General features: G+C 53.7%; 2 protein-coding genes across 3 annotated transcripts; one reads left to right on the forward strand and one right to left on the reverse strand.

Moving 5' to 3' along the window:
* Positions 1–841: 841 nt before the first annotated feature.
* On the reverse strand, positions 842–14,257 carry RTN2 (reticulon 2). 2 transcript variants are annotated; one of them, XM_032178033.2, is made up of 11 exons: positions 14,011–14,224; positions 12,288–12,332; positions 11,719–12,198; positions 11,359–11,613; positions 10,014–10,229; positions 4,891–5,098; positions 4,393–4,531; positions 4,182–4,251; positions 4,016–4,062; positions 1,629–1,687; positions 842–1,363 (listed from the first exon to the last, which is right to left on the reverse strand). In XM_032178033.2, exons 1-11 carry the CDS (start codon positions 14,042–14,044, stop codon positions 1,282–1,284), a joined length of 1,635 nt encoding a protein of 544 aa, XP_032033924.1. In that variant the 5' UTR covers positions 14,045–14,224; the 3' UTR covers positions 842–1,281. The 2 variants fall into 2 exon arrangements, with proteins under 2 accessions (XP_032033924.1, XP_032033923.1); XM_032178032.2 differs by lacking the exon at positions 10,014–10,229 and having other exon boundaries at positions 843–1,363; positions 14,011–14,257.
* Positions 14,258–15,567: 1,310 nt separating this feature from the next.
* PPM1N (protein phosphatase, Mg2+/Mn2+ dependent 1N (putative)) lies at positions 15,568–19,848 on the forward strand. The gene is made up of 5 exons (XM_032178035.2): positions 15,568–16,536; positions 17,077–17,194; positions 17,577–17,682; positions 17,771–17,831; positions 19,115–19,848. Exons 1-5 carry the CDS (start codon positions 15,598–15,600, stop codon positions 19,181–19,183), a joined length of 1,293 nt encoding a protein of 430 aa, XP_032033926.1. The 5' UTR covers positions 15,568–15,597; the 3' UTR covers positions 19,184–19,848.
* Positions 19,849–20,265: the final 417 nt, after the last annotated feature.

Raw genomic sequence — 20,265 nt, forward strand, 5'->3', positions numbered from 1 at the left:
TTGAAACTGGAAGTCCAGGGAGGCCCTGTATTTGTTCCCGAGGCAATCAGGATGGGGAGAAGTGGGTGGATGAGAGACGTTTGTGAGGCAGGATAGACACAGCATTGTGACTGATAATTTGTGGGAGGTGAGTGTGTAGAAGTCCAGAGCCATACCTGGGTGTCTGGCCTGGTGACACCGTGGGCAGTGAAGACATCCCTGAGTTGGAAATCAGGTAGGATGAAGAAGACGTTTGCTTAGATTTAGGGGGGAAGGGGCATCCAGAGGCCGTTGGACACGTGGGTTTGGGCTCAGCTGAGGTGGCTGCACAGTAGGCAGGGTGTGGGATCCGTGAGTGATGTCTGCCTTGAGCACAGGCATGGGAAGTGGCTGCCAAGGCTTGGCTAACCCTGGAATGGGTGGTCTGTCAGCATCTTCCCCTCAATCATCTTTTTTTTTTTGAGACAGAATCTCGCTCTGTCGCCAAGGCTGGAGTGCAGTGGCACAATCTCGGCTCACTACAACCTCCATCTCTCAGATTCAAGCGACTCTCATGCCTCAGCCTCCCGAGTAGCTGTGATTACAGGCATGCACCACCACACCCGGCTAAATTTTGTATTTTTAGTAGAGATGGGGTTTCACCATGTTGGCCAGGCTGGTCTTGAACTTCTGACCTCAAGTGATCCAACCTCCTCGGCCTCCCAAAGTTCTGGGATTACAGGCGTGAGCCACTGCGCCCGGCCTCCCCTCAATCATTTCGTAACCTACACGGATGGCAGAGGGAGCTTCTTCCCCAGAGATGGGGTTCTCCTGGAGTGTCACTTAAGTGCTTTTCAGTGCAGAAAGGTGAACAACTGGAGGGTTCTGGAAGCACAAGAGGCCTCGGGTTTTCCACAGGAGTCTTTATTACAGTGTAAATCCAAGCTCAGGCCTCCCCTGGGCCCCATGCAAAGCCCCGGCGTTGGGGCTAGTAGCGTCCAGGAGACACCAACGCCTCACGGCGCCTCCAGCGGCGGGTCCGGAAGTGCAGGGTGGTGCCCTGTCTAGGCAACTACAAGTCCCAGCAGGCCCCGCGGCCAAGGTGCCTCGTTTTTCCTGGACTCCTGGAGCAGAGCCTCTTGGGAAATGTAGTCCTGGTCGCTCAGGTAATTAGCGCGGAGTCCCTAGTGGGAGTGATCCTGACACCCACCGGGAAAAGGCTCGGGCCGAGGAGGGGGGTGGGTGGGAACGGACAGGAGATGGAGGGGGGGCAGAGGGCTGCGGGGGGTGGGGGCAGGCGTCCTGCGGGCAGAGACACCGTTCTCATTCGGCTTTGGCTTTGGATCCGGAGACTGCGGCTGCTGCAGAGGCCAGGGCTCCGGTCCCTGGGATTTTAGCTCGGATCCTGAAGGAGAAACAGGTGGGATCACGAGGTGGGACAAGAGACGGGGGGTGGGCATCTGGGGACGACGGGGAAAGCTGGGTGGGAAACTGACCAAGAGCCCGAAGCCAGCTCCTGCCCTCCACCTAGTGGCCTGCATTGGAATTGCCTCCTCAGCCTTTTCAAGGGGACATTACCCCAGGAGATTTGAGGACAGCGAGAGTAGAAAGGAAAGGTTCCCAAGCTCCCCCACTTCCCCCTCCCATCGACCTCCGCCCCATGCTCTTACTTAGCTTTGATGTGGCTCAACTGATTGGTCACCAACCCCACATACTGGTCGATCTGAGCCTGGGGAGACCAAAAAAGAGTGAAAGAAGGGATTGGAGGGGTTTCTTCTCTTTAGTCACATAGGAGGCTGCTTCCTCCCCAACCTACAAATCAAGAGTTGTGAGGAGTGGCCCACCATGCCACCCCTGCCTCTAAACTTCATAGAATACATTAGATGCCAGAGATGCCAGTTGTAGGGTCAGTGAGTTGGGCCATACTCTGTATGGAGAGTGATGTCAAGTGGAACACACAAGTATCTGGCAGTGAGGCCGTGTCCTGGGCAAGATGGTTAATCTTTGAGTGAGTTTGCTTATGTGCGTGTTGTGGGGTACGGTGAGAACAGAAGGCATTGGTACTGGTCACCGAGTCCCTGAGTGGATTGATTTATATACTCGTGTTTTTTAAAAAATTATTTATTTATTTTTATTTATTTTTTTGAGACAGGGTCTCGCTCTGTCACCCAGCCTGGGGTGCAGTGGCATGATCTTGGTTCACTGAAACCTCAGCCTCCTGGGTTCAAGCGATTCTCCTGCCTCAGCCTCCCAAATAGCTGGGATTACAGGTGTGCGCCAACATGCCCGGCTAATTTTTGGATTTTTTTTTTCTTTTCTTCTTGTACTTTTTTTTTTTTTTTTTTCTGAGACGGAGTCTTGCTCTGTGGCCCAGGCTGGACTGCAGTGGTGCAATCTCAGCTCACTACCACCCCTGCCTCCCGGGTTCAAGCAATTCTCTTGCCTCAGCCTCCTGAGTAGCTGGGATTACAGGTGCACATCACCAATCCTTGCTAATTTTTGGATTTTTAATAGAGACAGGGTTTTACCATGTTGGCCAGGCTGGTCTCGAAGTCCTGACCTCAAGTGATCTGCCTGCCTCAGCCTCCCAAAGCTGGGATCACAAGCGTGAGCCACCATGCCCAGCACTTTTTTTTTTTTTTTAAGATAGGGTCTTGCTCTGTTGCCCAGGCTGGAGTGCAGTGGCATGATCACAGCTCACTGCAGCCTCGACCTCCTAGGGTTCAACCCATCCTCTTGCCTCAGCTTTCAGAGTAGCTGGGACTATAGGTATGCCACCACACCTGGCTAATTTTTAACCTTTTTGTAGAGATAGGGGGGTCTTACTATGTTGCCAAGGCTGGTCTTGAACTTCTGGCCTCAAGCAATTCTCCTGTCTCAACCTCCCAAAGTGCCGGGATTACAGTTGTGAGCCACTGTGCCTGGCCTGATTTAAATACAGTTTAATTGTGAGTCTTGGTGATTCCAGCCTGTGAAGGACAGAGTTAGGACTAACCGGCAGGGCATATTATCATGTAGCTCCCAGCTGTGCTAGAGAAGGGGCTGTCAGTCCATCCGCCTGTCTCTGGATAGGATGGATATCAGCGGTCCTGCTAATGTCAGTCTTGTGGGCAACAGCCATCCCACTCTTGATTTTATTTTGATTTTTTGATTTTGATTTTTTGGCGTTTTTTTTTTTTTTTTTTTGAGACAGACTCTTGCTCTGTCACCCAGGCTGGAATGTAGTGGCATTTAACTGACATGTCAGTTAAAATCAAGAGTGAAGTCCAATCTCAGCACTTTGGGAGGCCAACGTGGGCGGATCACCTGAGGTCGGCAGTTCGAGACCAGCCTGGCCAGCATGGTGAAACCCGGTCTCTACTAAAAATACAAAAAATTAGCCAGGCATGGTGGCAGGCACCTGTGATCCCAGCTACTCGGGAAGCTGAGGCAGGAGAATCGCTTGAACCTGGGAGGCAGAGGCTGCAGTGAGCCAAGATCATGCCATTGCACTCCAGTCTGGGCAACAGAGTGAGATTCCATCTCCAAAAAAAAAAAAAAAAAAGGCAGCAAAGGCTGGGCACAGTGGCTCACGCCTGTAATCTCAGCACTTTGGGAGGCCAAGGTGGGCAGATCACTTGAGGTTAGGAGTTTGAGACCAGCCTGGCCAACATGGCAAAACTCCATCTCTGCTAAAAATACAAAAATTAGCTGGGCACGGTGGCCACATGCCTGTAATCCCAGCTACGCAGAGATTGAGGCAGGAGACTTGCTTGAGCCCGGGAAACGGAGGCTGCAGTGAGCCGAGATCACACCACTGTACTCCAGCCTGGGCAACAGAGCAAGACTCTGTCTCAAAGAAAACCCAAAACAAAACAAAAACAAACAAACAAAAAGCCTGTCCCTGGCTGATGCTGATAAGACATGTTAGTTAGACTCTGGTTGTATTGAGATGGTGCAGCAGCCAGGACACCTGTGTCTGGCCGGGACATCTGTCAATGGGACCCCGGTTCTGGAAGGAGATGGTCAGACCCCCATGTTTAGCTGGGGTGCTGACAACTGAGGGTGTCACACTCACCTGATGCTGCCGGTACAGCAGGGGGATGGTGAATAGACCAATCACTCCTGTGGGTACAGAGACGGGGGCGTCAGGGTGTTCCCAAGAGATGAACAGTTCCATCTGGAGCCCTGTCCCCCACCAGACTCCAAGTCCCCATTTGCCCCTCACGGCCTTCCCAGCTCACCCAGAATGAGAAGAGTCAAACCATTGAAGATGGCACCCACGAAGGTCAAGATGTAGAAGAGGAGGGCCAGCTGGGGGTGAAGGTCAGAGTCAGCAGAGCCCACCGGGAATTCCCTCCCATGCTGTGAATTTACCCAACAGTCGCCCTCCCACCGCTTAGCTGTGCAGAGGTGAATGGGGGAACCCAGGAGGGGCTGAGAGCTCCAGACCACCTTGAGGGAATCCACGAGGTCTTCTACCAGGAAGAAATGCCGCAGCTGTGTGGCCGCCGAGACCACGCGAGAGGCGATCTGCTGGGACAAACGTTCCGTCTGCTCCCGAGTCAGGGTGAGGTCCACATCCAGGTAGGCCCTGCGGGGACAAAGGAGTGTGGGGCGACTCAGTGGGTGACCAGCTCAGACTGGTGCAGGGGCAGCTGAAACAAGGGCGAGGAATGGCGGTTGGGAGAAGATCAGAGTTAGGACTGAGGGGCAGCTCAGAGGAACCACCTGTAGAGGGCTGGGGTTAGGGTCAGGGTCAGGGGAAGGGATCGAGGATGAAGGGTACCAGGTTGGGATCAGAGATTAGGATTGAAGGGTAGGTTACGGGATCGGGATGAAAAATGATCAAGATGAGTCAGGGTCCGGGTGGGAGTTAGTGCCTGATTTGAGGTCATGGGTCATGCTTTAGGGTCAGGACAGGGGCTCAGGTCAGGGGCCAGGGGTTCTCACTGGAAAGGGTTGGCTCCATCCCCCCGGTGCACGGCCTGCAGCACTTTGCGGTAAACCCTGAGAGAGATGGTGCCGCAGAGCAGCAACAGAGCCACGTGCGCGGCCACGGACACGATGCTAAAGTGCAGGAGGCAGAGGAGGGAGACCATCAGGCCTGTGAAGACCACTCCTGACGTCCTCGTGTCCTTCCAGTACAGCAGGTCGGCCACTGTGGAGGGGTGGGGGGCATCAGGGCTTGTACCTGACCTGGCTGCTCTCCTCACCTCCCTTTCCCTGTCCTACAGCTGAAAAATGACTTCTCAACACACCTGTTTGAGCATAACCTGATTTCCTTTTTTTTTTTTTTTTTTTTTTTTAGAGACAGGGTCTCACTCTGTCGCCCAGGCTGGAGGGCAGTGGTGCAATCATAGCTCACTGCAGCCTCGATCTCCTGGGCTCAAGTGATCCTCCCACCTCAGCCTCCTCAGTAGCTGGGACTACAGGCGTGCACCACACCACTCAGCTAATTTTTTGGGGAGGTCTCGCTGTGCTGCCCAGGCTGGTCTCGAACTCCTGGCCTCAAGTTATCCTCCCGCATCAGCCTTCCAAAGTGCTGGGATTATAGGTGTGAGGCACAGCACACAGCCCGATTTGCAATTTTATTTTATTTTATTATTTTATTTTATTTTATTTTCTCTATTGCCCAGGCTGGAGTGCAGTCGCGCAATCTCGACTCACTGCAACCTCTGCCTCCCTAGTTCAAGCAATTCTCCTGCCTCAGCCTCCTAAGTAGCTGGGATTACAGGCATGTGCCACCATTCCCGGCTAATTTTTGTATTTTTAGCAGAGACGGGGTTTCACCATGTTGGTCAGGCTGGTCTCGAACTCCTGACCTCGTGGTCCACCCGCCTTGGCCTCCCAAAGTGCTGGGATTACAGGCATGAGCCACCGTGCTCGGCCGCAAATTTTTAGTGGCCTCTTTTCTTCCATGCTTACCTCCCTTCTTCTCCCCCTGGAAAACCCAAGTTAACCATCTAGCAAGTCCCATTAATCTTACTCCTCCCCATATAATTATGTGTGGACACAGAAATACAAACTGATGCTTCTTGGTCATTTCTTATGAAAAATGGAATTATGCTGGGCGCGATGGCTCACACCTGTAATCCTAGCACTTTGGGAGGCCGAGGCAGGCAGATCACCAGGTTCAAAGCCAGCCTGGCCAACATGCTGAAACCCCATTTCTACTAAAAATACAAAAATTAGCCGGGCTTGGTGGCAGGCGCTTGTAACCCCAGCTACTTGAGAGGCTGAGGCACGAGAATCACTTGAACCTGGGAGGCAGAGGTTACAGTGAGTCGAGATCACGACACTGCACTCCAGCCTGGGAGACAGAGCAAGACTCTCTCTCAAAAAAAAAAAAAAAAAAAAAAAGAAAGAAAGAAAAAAGACAAATGGAATTATATACACACTTTTGTGCATCATGCATACTTCACTCCACTTTTCCTCCTAATCAACTGAAATAGCTCCCTCTCCCCCTTTTGTTCCAAAGACAGGGTCTCGCTCTGTTGCCCAGGCTGGAGTGCAGTGGTGTCATCATAATTCACTTCAGCCTCGAACTTCTGGTCTCAAGTGATCCTCCACATTTGGCCTCCCAAAGCACTGGGATTACAGATGTGAGCCACCATCCCTGATTAGCTTTTAATTCATTCATTCTTTTTTGTTTTTTTGACAGAGTCTCACTCTGTTGCCAAGACTGGAGTGCTGTGGCGTGATCTTGGTTCACTATAACCTCAGCCTCCTGGGTTCAAGCTATCCTCCCACCCTTAGCCTCCTGAGTAGCTGGGACTACAGGTACATGCCACCAGGCTTGGCTAATTTTTGTACTTTCAGTAGAGATGGGGTGTCGCTATGTTTGTTAGGTTGGTCTCAAACACTTGGCCTCAAGCATTTCCCTGCCTCAGCCTCCCAAAGTGCTGGGATTACAGGCACGTGCAACCGCGCCTGGCCTTAATTCATTCTTTTAAAGAGCTGCATAGTATTCTGTGTTGTGGCTGTGCTCCTGTGCTATCATTCATTTTATTTAACCATTATTTATTTATTTAACCATTATTTATTTGACCTATTGCTGGGTTCTTCAGTTTGTTTCCTAACCCCTTCACCACAAGCAGGGCTGCAAGCAGCATCCTCCAACAGATATTCTCACCTCCTGGAGTGACTATTTCTGAGATAGATTCCCAGGGTGGAATTGCTGGGTGGACTGGTTGTGTGTGTGTGTGTGTGTGTGTGTGTGTGTTTGAGATGGAGTCTCGCTCTATTGCCCAGGCTGGAATGCAATGGCACAATCTTGGCTTACTGCAACCTCCACTTCCCGGGTTCAAGCAATTCTCCTGCCTCAGCCTCCTGAGTAGCTGAGATTACAGGACGGCTCCACCACACCTGGCTAATTTTTTATACTTTGGTAGAGATGGGGTTTCACCATGTTGGCCAGGCTGGTCTCTAACTCCTGACCTCAAGTAATCCTCCCACCTCAGCCTCCCAAAGTGTTGGGATTACAGGCGTGAGTCACCACGCCTGGCCTTGGTTTGGTTTTTTTTTTTTAGACAGAGTTTCGCTCTTGTTGCCCAGGCTGGAGTGCAATTGTGCAATCTCAGCTCACTGCAACCTCCACCTCCCGGGTTCAAGCGATTCTCCTGCCTCAGCCTCCCGAGTAGCTGGGATTACAGGCATGTGCCATCACGCCTGGCTAATTTTTTGTTATTTTTAGTTAGAGATGGGGTTTCACCATGTTAGCCAGGATGGTCTTGATCTCCTGACCTCAGGTGATCCACCGCCTTGGCCTCCAAAAGTGCTGGGATTACAGGCGTGAGCCACCACGCCCGGCCGCATTTTTTTTTTTTTTTTTTTTTGAGACAGAGTCTCGCTGTCACCCAGGCTGGAGTGCAGTGGTGCGATCTCACCCGGATTCAGGCCATTCTCCTGCCTCAGCCTCTCCGAGTAGCTGGGACTACAGGCGCCCGCCACCATGCCCGGCTAATTTTTTTTATTTTTTTTAGTAGAGACGGGGTTTCACCGTGGTCTCGATCTCCTGACCTCGTCATCCGCCAGCCTCGGCCTCCCAAAGTGCTGGGATTACAAGCGTGAGCCACCGCACCCGGCCCCCCGGCCGCATTTTTTTTATTATTATTTTTTATTTTTATTTTTAGAGACAGAGTCTCACTCTGTCACCCTGGCTGGAGTGCAGTGGCGTGATCATGGCTCACTATAGCCTCTACCTCCCAGAGTCAAGCAATCCTCCTACCTCCGCCTCCTAGCAGCTGGGACTACAGGTGGCACCACCATATCATGCTAATTTTTTTTTTTTTTTTGGACAGAGTCTTCCTCTGTGACCCAGGCTGGAATACAGTGGCATGATCTCAGCTCACTGCAGCCTCTGCCTCCCGAGTTCAAGAGATTATCGTGTCTCAGCCTCCCAAGTAGCTGGGATTACAGGCATGAGCCGCCATGCCTGGCCTGGCTAATTTTTTTTTTTTTTGAGACAGAGTCTCGCTCTGTTGCCTAAGCTGGAGTGCAGTGGAACAATCTCGGCTCACTGCAAGCTCTGCCTCCCGGGTTCACGCCATTCTCCTGCCTCAGCCTCCTGAGTAGCTGGGACTACAGGTGCCCGCCACCACGCCCGGTTAATTTTTTGTATTTTTAGTAGAGACTGGGTTTCACCATATTAGCCAGGATGGTCTCGATCTCCTGACCTTGTGATCTGCCCACCTCGGCCTCCTAAACCTGGCTAATTTTAAAATATTTTGTAGAGATAGGGTCTCGCTATGTTGCCCAGGTTGAATTCCTGGATTCAAGTGATCCTCCCGCCTCGGCCTCCCAAAATGTTGGGATTACAGGCATGAGCCAGCGCGCCTGGTCATATATATTTTTTTAATGTCATAAATTTTGAAACACTGCTTACTAGTAAGACCATAACAGTTCTTATTTCCACAAGAAGCAAGAGAAAGATCTTTTCCCAGCATCCTGCCTTGCAGTGGGTTGTAGTTCTTTTTAACTTTTGCCAATCTGTCAGGTGTAAAGTGATATCCCCTTGATGCCCTTAGCAACACATGTTTCTAAGTCCTAAACGTATTAATAATGCCATACTCCTTTCCAGGGCCTAACTCAAATTTCTGACCCCTTTCTGAGACCCTGAAACACACCTCCTAAACCCAACCTCAGCCCTGACCAGTGACCTTTGTACCCCAACCTTCATCTCATCTGTCTAAACTTTAGGCTCACTCCTGTAATCACAACACTTTGGGAGGCCGAGGCGGGAGGATCACCTGAGGCCCGGACAACATAGTGAGACCCTGTCTCTACAAACAAAATAAGAAAATTAGCAAGGTGTGGTGGCCTGTGGCTCTAGTCCCAACTACTTGGGAGGCTGTGGTGGGAAGATCACTTGCGCCCAGGAGTTCAAGGCTGCAATGAGCTATGGTCCCACCACTGCACTCCAGAAAGGGCGACAGAGGGAGACTCTGCGGCTTAAAAAGAAAAAGAAACTGTAGTAGTCTGCTTTCATTTGAGTCCCGAAAACCAGGAACTCAGTACCTTTCTATTCCTTTCTAGATCTTCTCTATCCTCCCACCCCCCCTCCAACTGACCCCTCCGACCCGTCCCTCTCAGAGGCCCACCCCTCACTTCCGTATCCTTCCAATGCATCTCCTCTCATTTACCTCTAAATAGGGCAGCCCCCTCCCTCCCCATCGCAGGGCCCTCCCAGGCAGGCTCCTAGTGGCCGGCGCCAGTGGATGGGGGAGGGGCCAGGTCGCCTGAGGCGGGGGCTAAGTTTAGGCACGCTGGGGGGAGGGGGCCTCCCCGCAGCTGTTCTGGCCTGTCCGGCCCCCGAGTGACAGCGCTGCCTGGGGCCGAGGCTGGGGGAGGGGGGCCTCCCTGCCTCTGGGCCCCAAAGTGCTGGCTAGAAGGAGAAGGGACCCCATGCACCCTCTAGGCCCTCCCTATACTGCCCCTCGGCCCCCTAGCCCCAGCCTGCAGCGCTGGGGAAGCAGACCAGTAATAAAAATGCTCCAGATGTGCAGGAGATAAGGGCGAGTTTGGACCCCTTTCCGCCGACCTCAGCCCCCGTTCAGCACGTTCCGCAAGCCCACCTTTACTCCCCATATCGGCTCCGAGTGAGAGGCTGGGGACACCGCTGCTTCTCGCGGATTTTGCCCACTTCAGTAGAACCCGGAGGGCAGGAGTGGGGGGGGGGACCCTTTGGACCCAGCCAATGGCTGTCCATAGAGGTGGGGACAATTCCAAAATTGGAACCCTCTTGTAAACAGCCAAAAGCAATGATGTCTTTAACCATTCCATAGCTGTTCCTGGAGGCGGAGCATATTTTAAAGTAAGGCTGGGTCATTTTACAACTGGCCAATCAATAGATGTGGTCAGGAAAAAGAGGGTTTTTGTTTGTTTTTTCAAATACAGATGAGTCTCCCTATGTTGCCCAGGCTGGTCTTGCACTCCTGGCTTCCAAGGATCCTCCCGCCTCGGCCTTCCAAAGTGTTAGGATTATAAGCATGAGCCACTGCGCCCGGCCAAAAAGAAGAGTTTTTAAAAGGCACAGAGTTTACTTATAAATATTCTACGGCCACATCTAAATAAGGAGAGAACTGTATTTTTTCAGGGATTTGGCCTGTCCAAAATCAGCCACTAGGAGGAGCACTCCAGAAAAGGGAGGATTATTTTATTTTATTTTTATTTTTTGAGACGGAGCCTCGCTCTGTCGCCCAGGCTGGAGTGCAGTGGCGCAATCTCGGCTCACTGCAAGCTCCGCCTCCCGGGTTCACGCCATTCTCCTGCCTCAGCCTCCCAAGTAGCTGGGACTACAGGCGCCCGCCACCACGCCCGGCTAATTTTTTGTATTTTTAGTAGAGACGGGGTTTCACTGTTAGCCAGGATGGTCTCGATCTCCTGACCTCGTGATCCTCCCGCCTCTGCCTCCCAAAGTGCTGGGATTACAGGCGTGAGCCACCGCGCCCGGCGGGGAAATTTTTTAAAAGAGCGGAGTTTATCAGGTCTAGCCAGTAGCAATACCGCTTCCGTTTTCCACTATCTGCTGTTCCTTTGTGAGGATGGTCCCTTTAATTCAAAATCCTCTCACCCTAGGCCGGGCGCGGTGGCTCACGCTTGTAATCCCAGCACTTTGGGAGGCCGAGGCGGGCGGATCACGAGGTCAGGAGATCGAGACCACGGTGAAACCCCGTCTCTACCAAAAATACAAAAAATTAGCCGGGCGTGGTGGCGGGCGCCTGTAGTCCCAGCTACTCGGAGAGGCTGAGGCAGGAGAATGGCGTGAGCCCGGGAGGCGGAGGTTGCAGTGAGCCGAGATCGCGCCACTGCACTCCAGCCTGGGCGACAGAGCAAGACTCCGTCTCAAAAAAAAAAAAAAAATCCTCTCACCCTTTGCCTTCTGTGGACCAGTGCAGCATCTTCATACACGTTGCTTACCTAGAAGGCGTGGCTCCACCGTGAATTCTAATTGGTCCGTGCTATCGAGGCACTGTCCCCTTATTGGCTCTTGCTCCAGTGGCCCCCACTGCTTTTCTTCCTCTTCCAGCAAGGGCTCTTCGGGCCCAGAGTTCGAATCTCGCGATTGGGATGGGGACGGAGTACCGGCCTGGGGTGTCCCAGAGCCCGGACTGAGCTGGGGAGTCAAGACCTCGGGCGGTGAGGGCTGAGCAAGTTGGAGTCGTAGGTCCAGTTCTGACATGGTAGAGAGAGAAGGCCATGAGCTTTCTTCTTGGAAGTGCCCCAAGGAGAAACCACCCACCCCTCTTGGCTTCGGTCCCAGCACCTCGGATATCTCACCTTCCCCAGCTTCTCCTGCCTCCAATCTGTTGGGTTCTTCGGGTTCTTCGTCTTCCAGCGGGGTGGAGCTGCTGGTGGAAGAGTCCTCCCCGGATCCCACTCCCCGGGCCACCCAGCCCAGCTGGTCCAACCGAAGTCTCAGGTCTTCCAGAGGGCGCTCGGATGGAGGGGCGGCGTCAGGATCACCCCGGCGTCCAGGCTCCGGGGACTGGCTCAGGCTGGGGATGCTCTCCAAGCTGTCACCCAGGCTGGGCTGAGGGTGCTGGTCTCGTGGTTCCGAGACTGAGCGGCCCTGGGGGCGGGGGCGGCGGGCAGTTGAATCCCTGCGGCCCCCGGAGCCCACTACGCCATCAAAGGCGATGTAGGAGAAGGTCAGCTCCCGGGGGGTGCCCCAGTCCTGCGACGTGGTCTCCTCCTCGTCCTCCTCTGAGAATTCCCGGGCTGTGTGCAGCTCCCGAAAATCGGAGTCGTCGTTCCCTCCTGCAGTGGGTGAAGGAGAGCCTTGTTTCCCTCAGCAGGTCCCTGAGCTGCCCAGCCCTGAGCCCCTTCACATGCTCCCCTCCACTTACCTTCTGTGGAATCAGGAGTTGAGGAGGCTGTAGACGGAGCTTCTTCTGCGAGAGGGAAAGAATCGAAGACTCTTAGAAGCTTAGACTGTCCGAATCACAGAAGTGTCCCAGTCCTGGAATCTTAGAATATTTGAATCACGGGACTTTTAGAACATTCTGCACACAGACTCTAAAACCTAGCGTCACTGCCTGATGAAGCTCAGAGTCTTAGAAGTCCAAATCCAGGAATCTTAATCTTAGAGTCTTCAAAGTAGGAATCTTAGGAGGTTTCAATTCGTTCATTCAACAACCATTTATTGAGCACCTACTATGTTCTACTACGTATCCCCAGGCACTGTTCTAGGTCCTGGGGATACAGCTGTGAAGAAAACAGACAAAATCCCTGCCCTCCTGGAGCTGACACTCTTTGGGATAGACAAACAATAAACAAGTGAATACATGATGTCGGGTGCAGATAAGCATATGGAGCAAAGTAAAGAAGGGTAGGGGAAGAGAGAGTGAAGAAAGTGAAGGGGTGCTGTTTGTCATAGGGTGGTCCAGAAGGCTTCTCTGATAAGATGACGTTTGAGCAGAGATCTGAAGGAAGTGAGGAAGCCATGCAGATGTTCAGGGACGTCTTCCAGGTAGAGAAGGAAGCCAGTGCAAAGGCCCTGAGCCAGGCACCATGCTTGGCATCTGAGGAATAGAGAGGTGCAAAGATATGACTGGAGAAGAGTGACTGAGGAGGAGAGGGGTGGGAGGTGAGAACAGAGAGGTAAGGGCGGTGGGGAGAGACAGATGAGATGGTCCTCCCTTTGTAATCTGAAGTTAACGACAAGATCTTAGAATGTTGGGATGATACTCGAAAATGCTGAAATCACCAATTCTTAGAATTTTGGCATCTGGACACCCAAGACATGGAAGTGGCTAGATCTAAGGGTGTTGAAATCCCCAGCTGTCAGAACCCCCATGTGTGGGACAGAGAACGGTAGACATGGACTGTTATAGCTGTGAGCTCAGAGATTGTGAGGATCAGGCTAGGCGTTTTCAGCTGGGAATCCAGCCCCTTAGAGCTAGTTCAGAGCTTTGCACATAGGTGATGCTCAATGCGGTTTGGAAATTGAAATCTGACGCCCCGTGCCCTCACCTCGTTTCCTCAGCTGGGGAATGGGAGGCCTGGAATGGTGTGGGTCTTCCCCTGGATTACCATTAATCAGTGGTAAAGACCGCTAAGGACCCATGAGTCCTTGCCCCCAAACCACGGATGGCTGTTTTCCCGGGACAGGGGGTTGGACAGTTTGGGCGAGGTCGGGGCTGCCTCTTGGACAGAAAACGGGGGTGGGATGCGAAGACAAGTGATTGGGAGCCAGACCCCTGTTTTCCATCCTGGCCCTACCCTCCGTTCAACCCCCTCCCCGCCAGCTGCGGCCAGCACCAGAGACCGGGGACAGCTCCCCAAGCGCGTCCTCGTTCCCGGGCGGGGCCGGGCGGTACATCCCAGAGAGCAGCGCGCCCCCCGCCTGCTGTCTCAGTGCCCCCTCACCTCCGCCCTGTTTCGTCCAGGTCCTCCGGGTCAGGCTGCCCCCGTCGCCGCCAGAGCGCGGGGGAGGGGAGAGCTTCCTTTGTCTCCTATGCCTCCTCCCCCCATCCCGGCTCTTCTGCGGGCAAGCGCCGAGGGGACACCGGGGAGTACCCCACCTGGACCTCTGGGGCCCACACCAGGCCCCAGCCTTCCTCTACTCACTGCAGTGGGCGAAGACCGGCAGGACCTGCCCCATGGCCCCCCTCGGGCCTGCATCGGGACCCCCGCCCACTCCGGCTGTGCCGCCCTGGGCCCGGGGTCGCGGGCATTCATCTCCGCCGCGCCCACGACGCCGCTGCCATCCTCGCCGCCTCCTCCTCCCGGGCTGCTCCAGCAGCAGCCGCCGCCGCCGCCGCCCTGTGCTCGGCTCGGCGGGGGCGGGCGGGGCCGAGGTGGGGAAGGCACTGCAGCGCGCGGCCGGGGGCGGGGCCAGAGGACGGGCGGGGCGGTACCAGAGGGAGGGCGAGAGGCGGGGAAACGCCGAGGATCAGGCAGAGGGGCGTGACCTTCTTACTAAAGGGGCGGAGCCAAGAGGGTGGGCTACGGCGCCAGGAAGGAGGGGAAAGCAGCCTGAAGGGCGGGGCCTAGAACGCAGAGGGCGCAGCCTTTAGGGGAAGAGGGGCGGAGGCCTGGAGTCGGGCGAGGGACTTGGGAGAGGATGGTGAACGAGCCTGAGTGGGTTGGGGTGGAACTCGGGGTGCCATTGAGGAGGGGGTGGAAAGATTCTAATGCTCTGAGGCAGGGTCCGAGCCTAGATTTGCAGAGGGAGCGAGAAAGGGGGCCGAAAGAAACGATTCAGAAACTTTTGGGGCACGCGGAGGAGCTCAAACCTGGGCGGGGCTAAAGCAACAGGGAATTATTCAACTATAACTGGGTGGGGTCGGATTCCAGGTCTGCGAAAATTAGAAGGGTCTGGAGCTGTGTGCGTGAACCCTGGATGGGCGGGGCCTGGAAGAGAAAACCGAAGCCCCAGAGGGGAGGGGTAGAACTAAAAAAAGTAAAGAAAAAAAAATATATATATAGCTTTTTGAGACAGTCTCGCTCTGTCGCCGAGGCTGGAGTGCAGTGATAGGATCACGGCTCACTGCAGCCTCGACCTCCCGGGTTCAGGTGATCCTCCCACCTAAGCCTCCTGAGTAGCTGGGATCACAGGTGTGTTCCACCGCGCCTGGCTAAATTTTAATTTTTGTGGAGACGGGGTCTCGCTGTGTTTCCCAGGCTGGTCTGAAACTCCTGGGCTTAAGCGATCCGCCTGCCTCGGCCTCCCTAAGTGCTGGGGTTATAGGCGTGAGCCGCCGCGCCCGGCCAAGTATGGTATTTACAGGTTTTGAGGTTGGGGGCTGTACCACTGAGGTGGGAGGAGCTTGGACTGCGTGTTGTGTTGAGAACACAGATTCTAGAATTAGTTTCCCTGGAACACCGGTTACTTCTGTGACTGTTTCTTCTTCCATCTGTAAACTGGAGATGATGATGTATAACAGTGTGTGACACATTAGTACTATGTAATAGTTTGCCACTGGTACAGTATTATCTTTTTTCTTTTTTTTCCTGATTCAGATCCCAAACCCCGCTTTGTAGGTGCAGGAGAGAGGAGACCCAGAAATGTAATTCCTTCTAGTGACCCGCCTAAAGAGCAGGTCAAAGGACAGGAAGGAGATTTAGATGGTTTAAAATCTCATAGCGGAGGGGATTAATGGAGGGGGCGGGCAGGTGTACGGGGTGGAGCCTTCCTGATCCCAGGGCTGAAGGATGGCGGCCCTGGCCCGCCAGCTGCAGCGTCTCCTATGGACCGCTTGCAAGAAAAAGGAGAGGGAGAAGGAGGGGGAGGAGGAAGAGAAGGAGGAGGAGGCGGGGCGCAGGGCCCCCGATGGGCCTCGGTCTCTGTTGACAGCGCCGCGCCGCGCCCAGCGGCTGCACGGGGGTGCCGAGGCGTCTGGGGGCCTGCGCTTCGGGGCTAGCGCGGCGCAAGGCTGGCGCGCGCGCATGGAGGATGCTCACTGCACTTGGCTTTCCTTACCTGGTCTGTCCCCGGGCTGGGCCTTGTTTGCCGTCCTCGACGGCCACGGTGGGGCTCGAGCTGCCCGCTTCAGTGCACGCCATTTGCCAGGCCATGTGCTCGAGGAGCTGGGCCCACAGCCTAGCGAGCCCGAGGGCGTGCGCGAGGCGCTGCGCCGAGCCTTCTTGAGCGCCGACGAGCACCTGCGCTCCCTCTGGCCCCGCGTGGAAACGGGCGGCTCCACGGCCGTGGCGTTGCTGGTCTCCCCGCGGTTTCTGTACTTGGCGCACTGCGGTGACTCCCGCGCGGTGCTGAGCCGCGCTGGCGCCGTGGCCTTCAGCACAGAGGACCACCGGCCCCTTCGACCCCGGGAACGCGAGCGCATCCACGCCGCTGGCGGCACCATCCGCCGCCGCCGCGTCGAGGGTTCTCTGGCAGTCTCGCGAGCGTTGGGCGACTTTGCCTACAAGGAGGCTCCGGGGAGGCCCCCCGAGCTACAGCTCGTTTCTGCGGAGCCTGAGGTGGCCGCACTGGCACGCCAGGCTGAGGACGAGTTCATGCTCCTGGCCTCTGATGGCGTCTGGGACACTGTGTCTGGTGCTGCCCTGGCGGGACTGGTGGCTTCGCGCCTCCGCTTGGGCCTGGCCCCAGAGCTTCTCTGCGCGCAGCTGTTGGACACGTGTCTGTGCAAGGTCCTGGGGGCGTGGCGTGGTATCTTTGAGGCTTGGTGCAGCAGAGGGAGAGAGCCTCGGGGTTTTGGGGAGGAGGGCTTTGATGGAGAGGCAAGAGTAAAGCTAGAGAAGGAGGGGATGGGGCTCGAGCGAAGGCCGTGGCCTGAAGTGGGCAGGGCCAAAATACAGCGGGGGAGCCCGAGGGATGCTATGAGGCACGAGGGGAGAGTTAGTGGAAGGGATTTAAGAGAAAGGGCGTGGGCTTTTGGAATGGGGCGATTCGGGGTCGTAGGAGCCGGGCCTGAAGTATTGATTAGTGCTGGAAGGTGGAAGAGCAGGTAAACATCAGAGCGGGCGGAGCTTTAGGGAAAGGGCATTGTTCTTTCAATTGAGAGGGCATAGGACCGGGTTTGGTCCCAGTAGGAGAGGATTGGCAGGTGGGTGGGACGTGAAAGAAATGGGCATAAGTAGAATGAAGTGGGGGACTTGAACCTGGGGATTGTTGGGAAGCTCTGCCTTCGACTCTCCCCCACCGGGCTCCGTTTTCTCCACCGGCTTCAGGGCAGCCTGGACAACATGACCTGCATCCTGGTCTGCTTCCCTGGGGCCCCTAGGCCTTCTGAGGAGGCGATCAGGAGGGAGCTAGCACTGGACGCAGCCCTGGGCCGCAGAATCGCTGGTGAGCAGGCTCGGGGGGCCCAGCTGGAGGCGTGGTTGGCCAGGGAAGGCTCTGCCATAACTTTTTCTTTTTTTTTTTTGAGATGGAGTCTTGCTCTGTCGCCTAGGCTGGAGTGCAGTGGCATGATCTTGGCTCACTGCAACCTCCGCCTTCCGGGTTCAAGCAATTCTCCTGCCTCAGCCTCCTGAGTAGCTGGGATTACAGGCATGCACCACCACACCCGGCTAATTTTTGTATTTTTAGTAGAGACGGGGTTTCACTATGTTGTCCAGGCTGGTCTCGAACTCCTGGCCTCAAGTGATCCGCCCGCCTTGGTCTCCCAAAGTGCTGGGATTACAGGCATGCGCCACTGTGCCCAGCCTAACTCTTGACTCTTTCTCAGAACTGTGTGCCTCTGCTCAGGAGCCCCCCAGCCTGAACACAGTTTTCAGGACTCTGGCCTCAGAGGACATCCCAGATTTACCTCCTGGGGGAGGGTTGGACTGCAAGTAAGTTGGGGTGAGGAAGGGTGGGGTGGAATGAGGGTGGGGTGGAAGGAGGAGAGTCCCCTCCTGAGGGCCTTCCTGTGCTCTCCAGGGCCACTGTCATTGCTGAAGTTTATTCTCAGATCTGCCAGGTCTCAGAAGAGTGCAGAGAGGTAAGGATCCTGTGTTCTCCAATGTTTCTCTTAGGAGAGGACCCCCCCCACACCCCTCTTAGTGACAGGGAAATTGAAGCTAGTGAGGATAAGGGATTTGCCTGATATATCTTATTCCTCTTTTCTCTTCTCTTCTTTTTTTCCTTCCTTTCTTTTCTCTCTTTCTTTTTTTAGACTGGGTCTTACTATGTTGCCCAGGCTGGTCTCAAACTCCTGGGCTCAAGAGATCCTCCTGCTTTGGCCTCCCAAAGTGCTGGGATTACAGGCGGGAGCCACTGCAACACAGCCAGCTTGCTATATTAATACATTCCTACTCCCAGCCCTGAAGCATTGTGCAAGGCATGAGGAGGGAGACGCAGATACAGAGAAGAGACTGTGATTCCCTCCAAGAAATGTGAGCCTGCAATGCTCTACATTGCCCCATCAGCCTAAATGCTTCCCACATCCAAGAATAAGATGGAAACATTCAGGGAATGCTAATGACTAATTCCAAGGCCTGGACGCACAGCAGATACCATCAGGACATATATCAGTATGATCCAGGTCTTAGACGAGAGAAGCTGTAATGGGGCCCAGATAGCTAAGGAGAATTTGGAGATATCCAGAGGTAGTGGTGGACCAAGGCATGGAGTGGGATCAGGGAAGAAATGGGAGGGAGGAAGCTGGGTTTAGAGCCCCAAGGCCTTTGCGTGGCAGAGATGGGAGTTTGGTTATTATCATGTTGATGAGGGAGGATTGTTGATAATTTCTCAGTATCTGAAGGAGGTATTTGTCCGTTTTCTTTGAGTCGTGAGAGATGGAAGCCCAATTCAAGCTGGGAAACCAAAACAGGGAATTTACAGGGCCATGTAATTGAAGAGTTTAGAGTCTTAAGGCATGGTTGCATCCAGTTGTCAGATGATGTCATCGTGAATGGGCTCTTTTTATTTTCTCCAAGTTGGCTTCATTCCCTTTCAGGGTCTTCTCCTGAGGTAGCAGAGACTTGCAGCTCCAGGCTTACACCCCAGCAGCCTGTCCTCCCCAGTGGAGAGAGTTTGCCAATTTCCCCGGAGTTGCAGCAGTGGTCTTTGGGGCTGGTTCTCATTGGCCACACCAGGTCACATGCCTGACCAGTCACTGTGTCTGATTGGCCAGGCTGGGGTCGCACTTGGGGTTGGGGTCCATTCCATTCAAACCTTAATGGATTGTGAGATGGGGTATGGTGGTCCCTCAAAGGAAAAGGAAGAGGTGCCAGGAGATAAGACAGGATTTCTAATTACCTTCTCCCACATTTTGTGTTACAGAAGGGGCAGGATGGGGCTGGGAAGTCCACCCCCACGCATTTGGGCTCAGCCTTGGACATGGAGCCCTGACAGCTGTTGTCCTTTGGGGATCCTTTGCTTCTCTGGGGGCCTCAACAGAACTAAAGAAGAAAACCGACCCTTTCCCCAACTACATGTACCAGCGGAAGGAAGGAAGGCCAATGTAGGAACCCAAAATGCTTATTTCTTCTTCTCTTACTTCCCTTTCACAGAGAAGTCTTATGAGAGGGGAAATTCCACCAACATCCAGACCAAAAAGAAAAAAGCCCAAAACGAAAAAAAAACAAAAAACAAAAAAAAAACCCAACCAAATGTTTTTGAAATACTCACAGCCGAACAGATTCTGAGAGATAACCCAGTCCAATAACCTCTTATTATTCATCTGTTTTTGAGGGGAAGTGGAGTTTTGATTATTAAACTTTATTTACATAAGTGATTCCAAATACATTTTCTTGTAAAAAATAAAAAAACATGTTTTGCCTAGTCTGTTAGCAAATACGTTATAGGGCACCTGCTGTGTGCCAGGCCTTAGCCTCACAGCCATGAACCAGGCTGACCCACCAAGATCCTTGCCACTGTGGGGCTGACCTCTTGGTCAGGAGACACAGCAAACAAGGGAATCAATAAATAAAGTCATCTCGCCAGGCACAGTGGCTCACATCTGTAATCTCAGCACTTGGGGAGGCTGAGGTGGGAGGATCACTTGAGCCCAAGAGTTCGAGACCAGCCTGGGAAACAGCAAGACGCAATCTGTAATTTTTTTTTTTTTTTTTTTTTTTGAGATGGAGTCTCGCTCTGTCACCCAGGCTGGAGTGTGCAAGGGTGCTCGCTCGGCTCACTGCAAGCTCCGCCTCCCGGGTTCATGCCATTCTCCCACCCAGTCTGTAATTAATATTAAAAAAAAAAAAATAAAGTCATCTTGCACACTGACAAGTGTCACGAAGAAAATAAAACAGGAGGATGTGTTGAGAAAATGACTAGGGGAGCTATTTCGGGTTTTTTACTTTTTTCAATTTTTAAAATTTTAATTTATTTAATTCAGGTAGTTTGGAATGGGTAATAAATTCACTTGGTTTGAAATGCAAAGAGTGCAAGATGGCATACAATGAAGTCTTTCTCCATCCCTCTCACAC

This window comes from Hylobates moloch, unplaced genomic scaffold, assembly GCF_009828535.3.
Source record: "Hylobates moloch isolate HMO894 unplaced genomic scaffold, HMol_V3 SCAFFOLD_15, whole genome shotgun sequence".
In the NCBI taxonomy this organism is placed as follows: Eukaryota; Metazoa; Chordata; class Mammalia; order Primates; family Hylobatidae; genus Hylobates; species Hylobates moloch.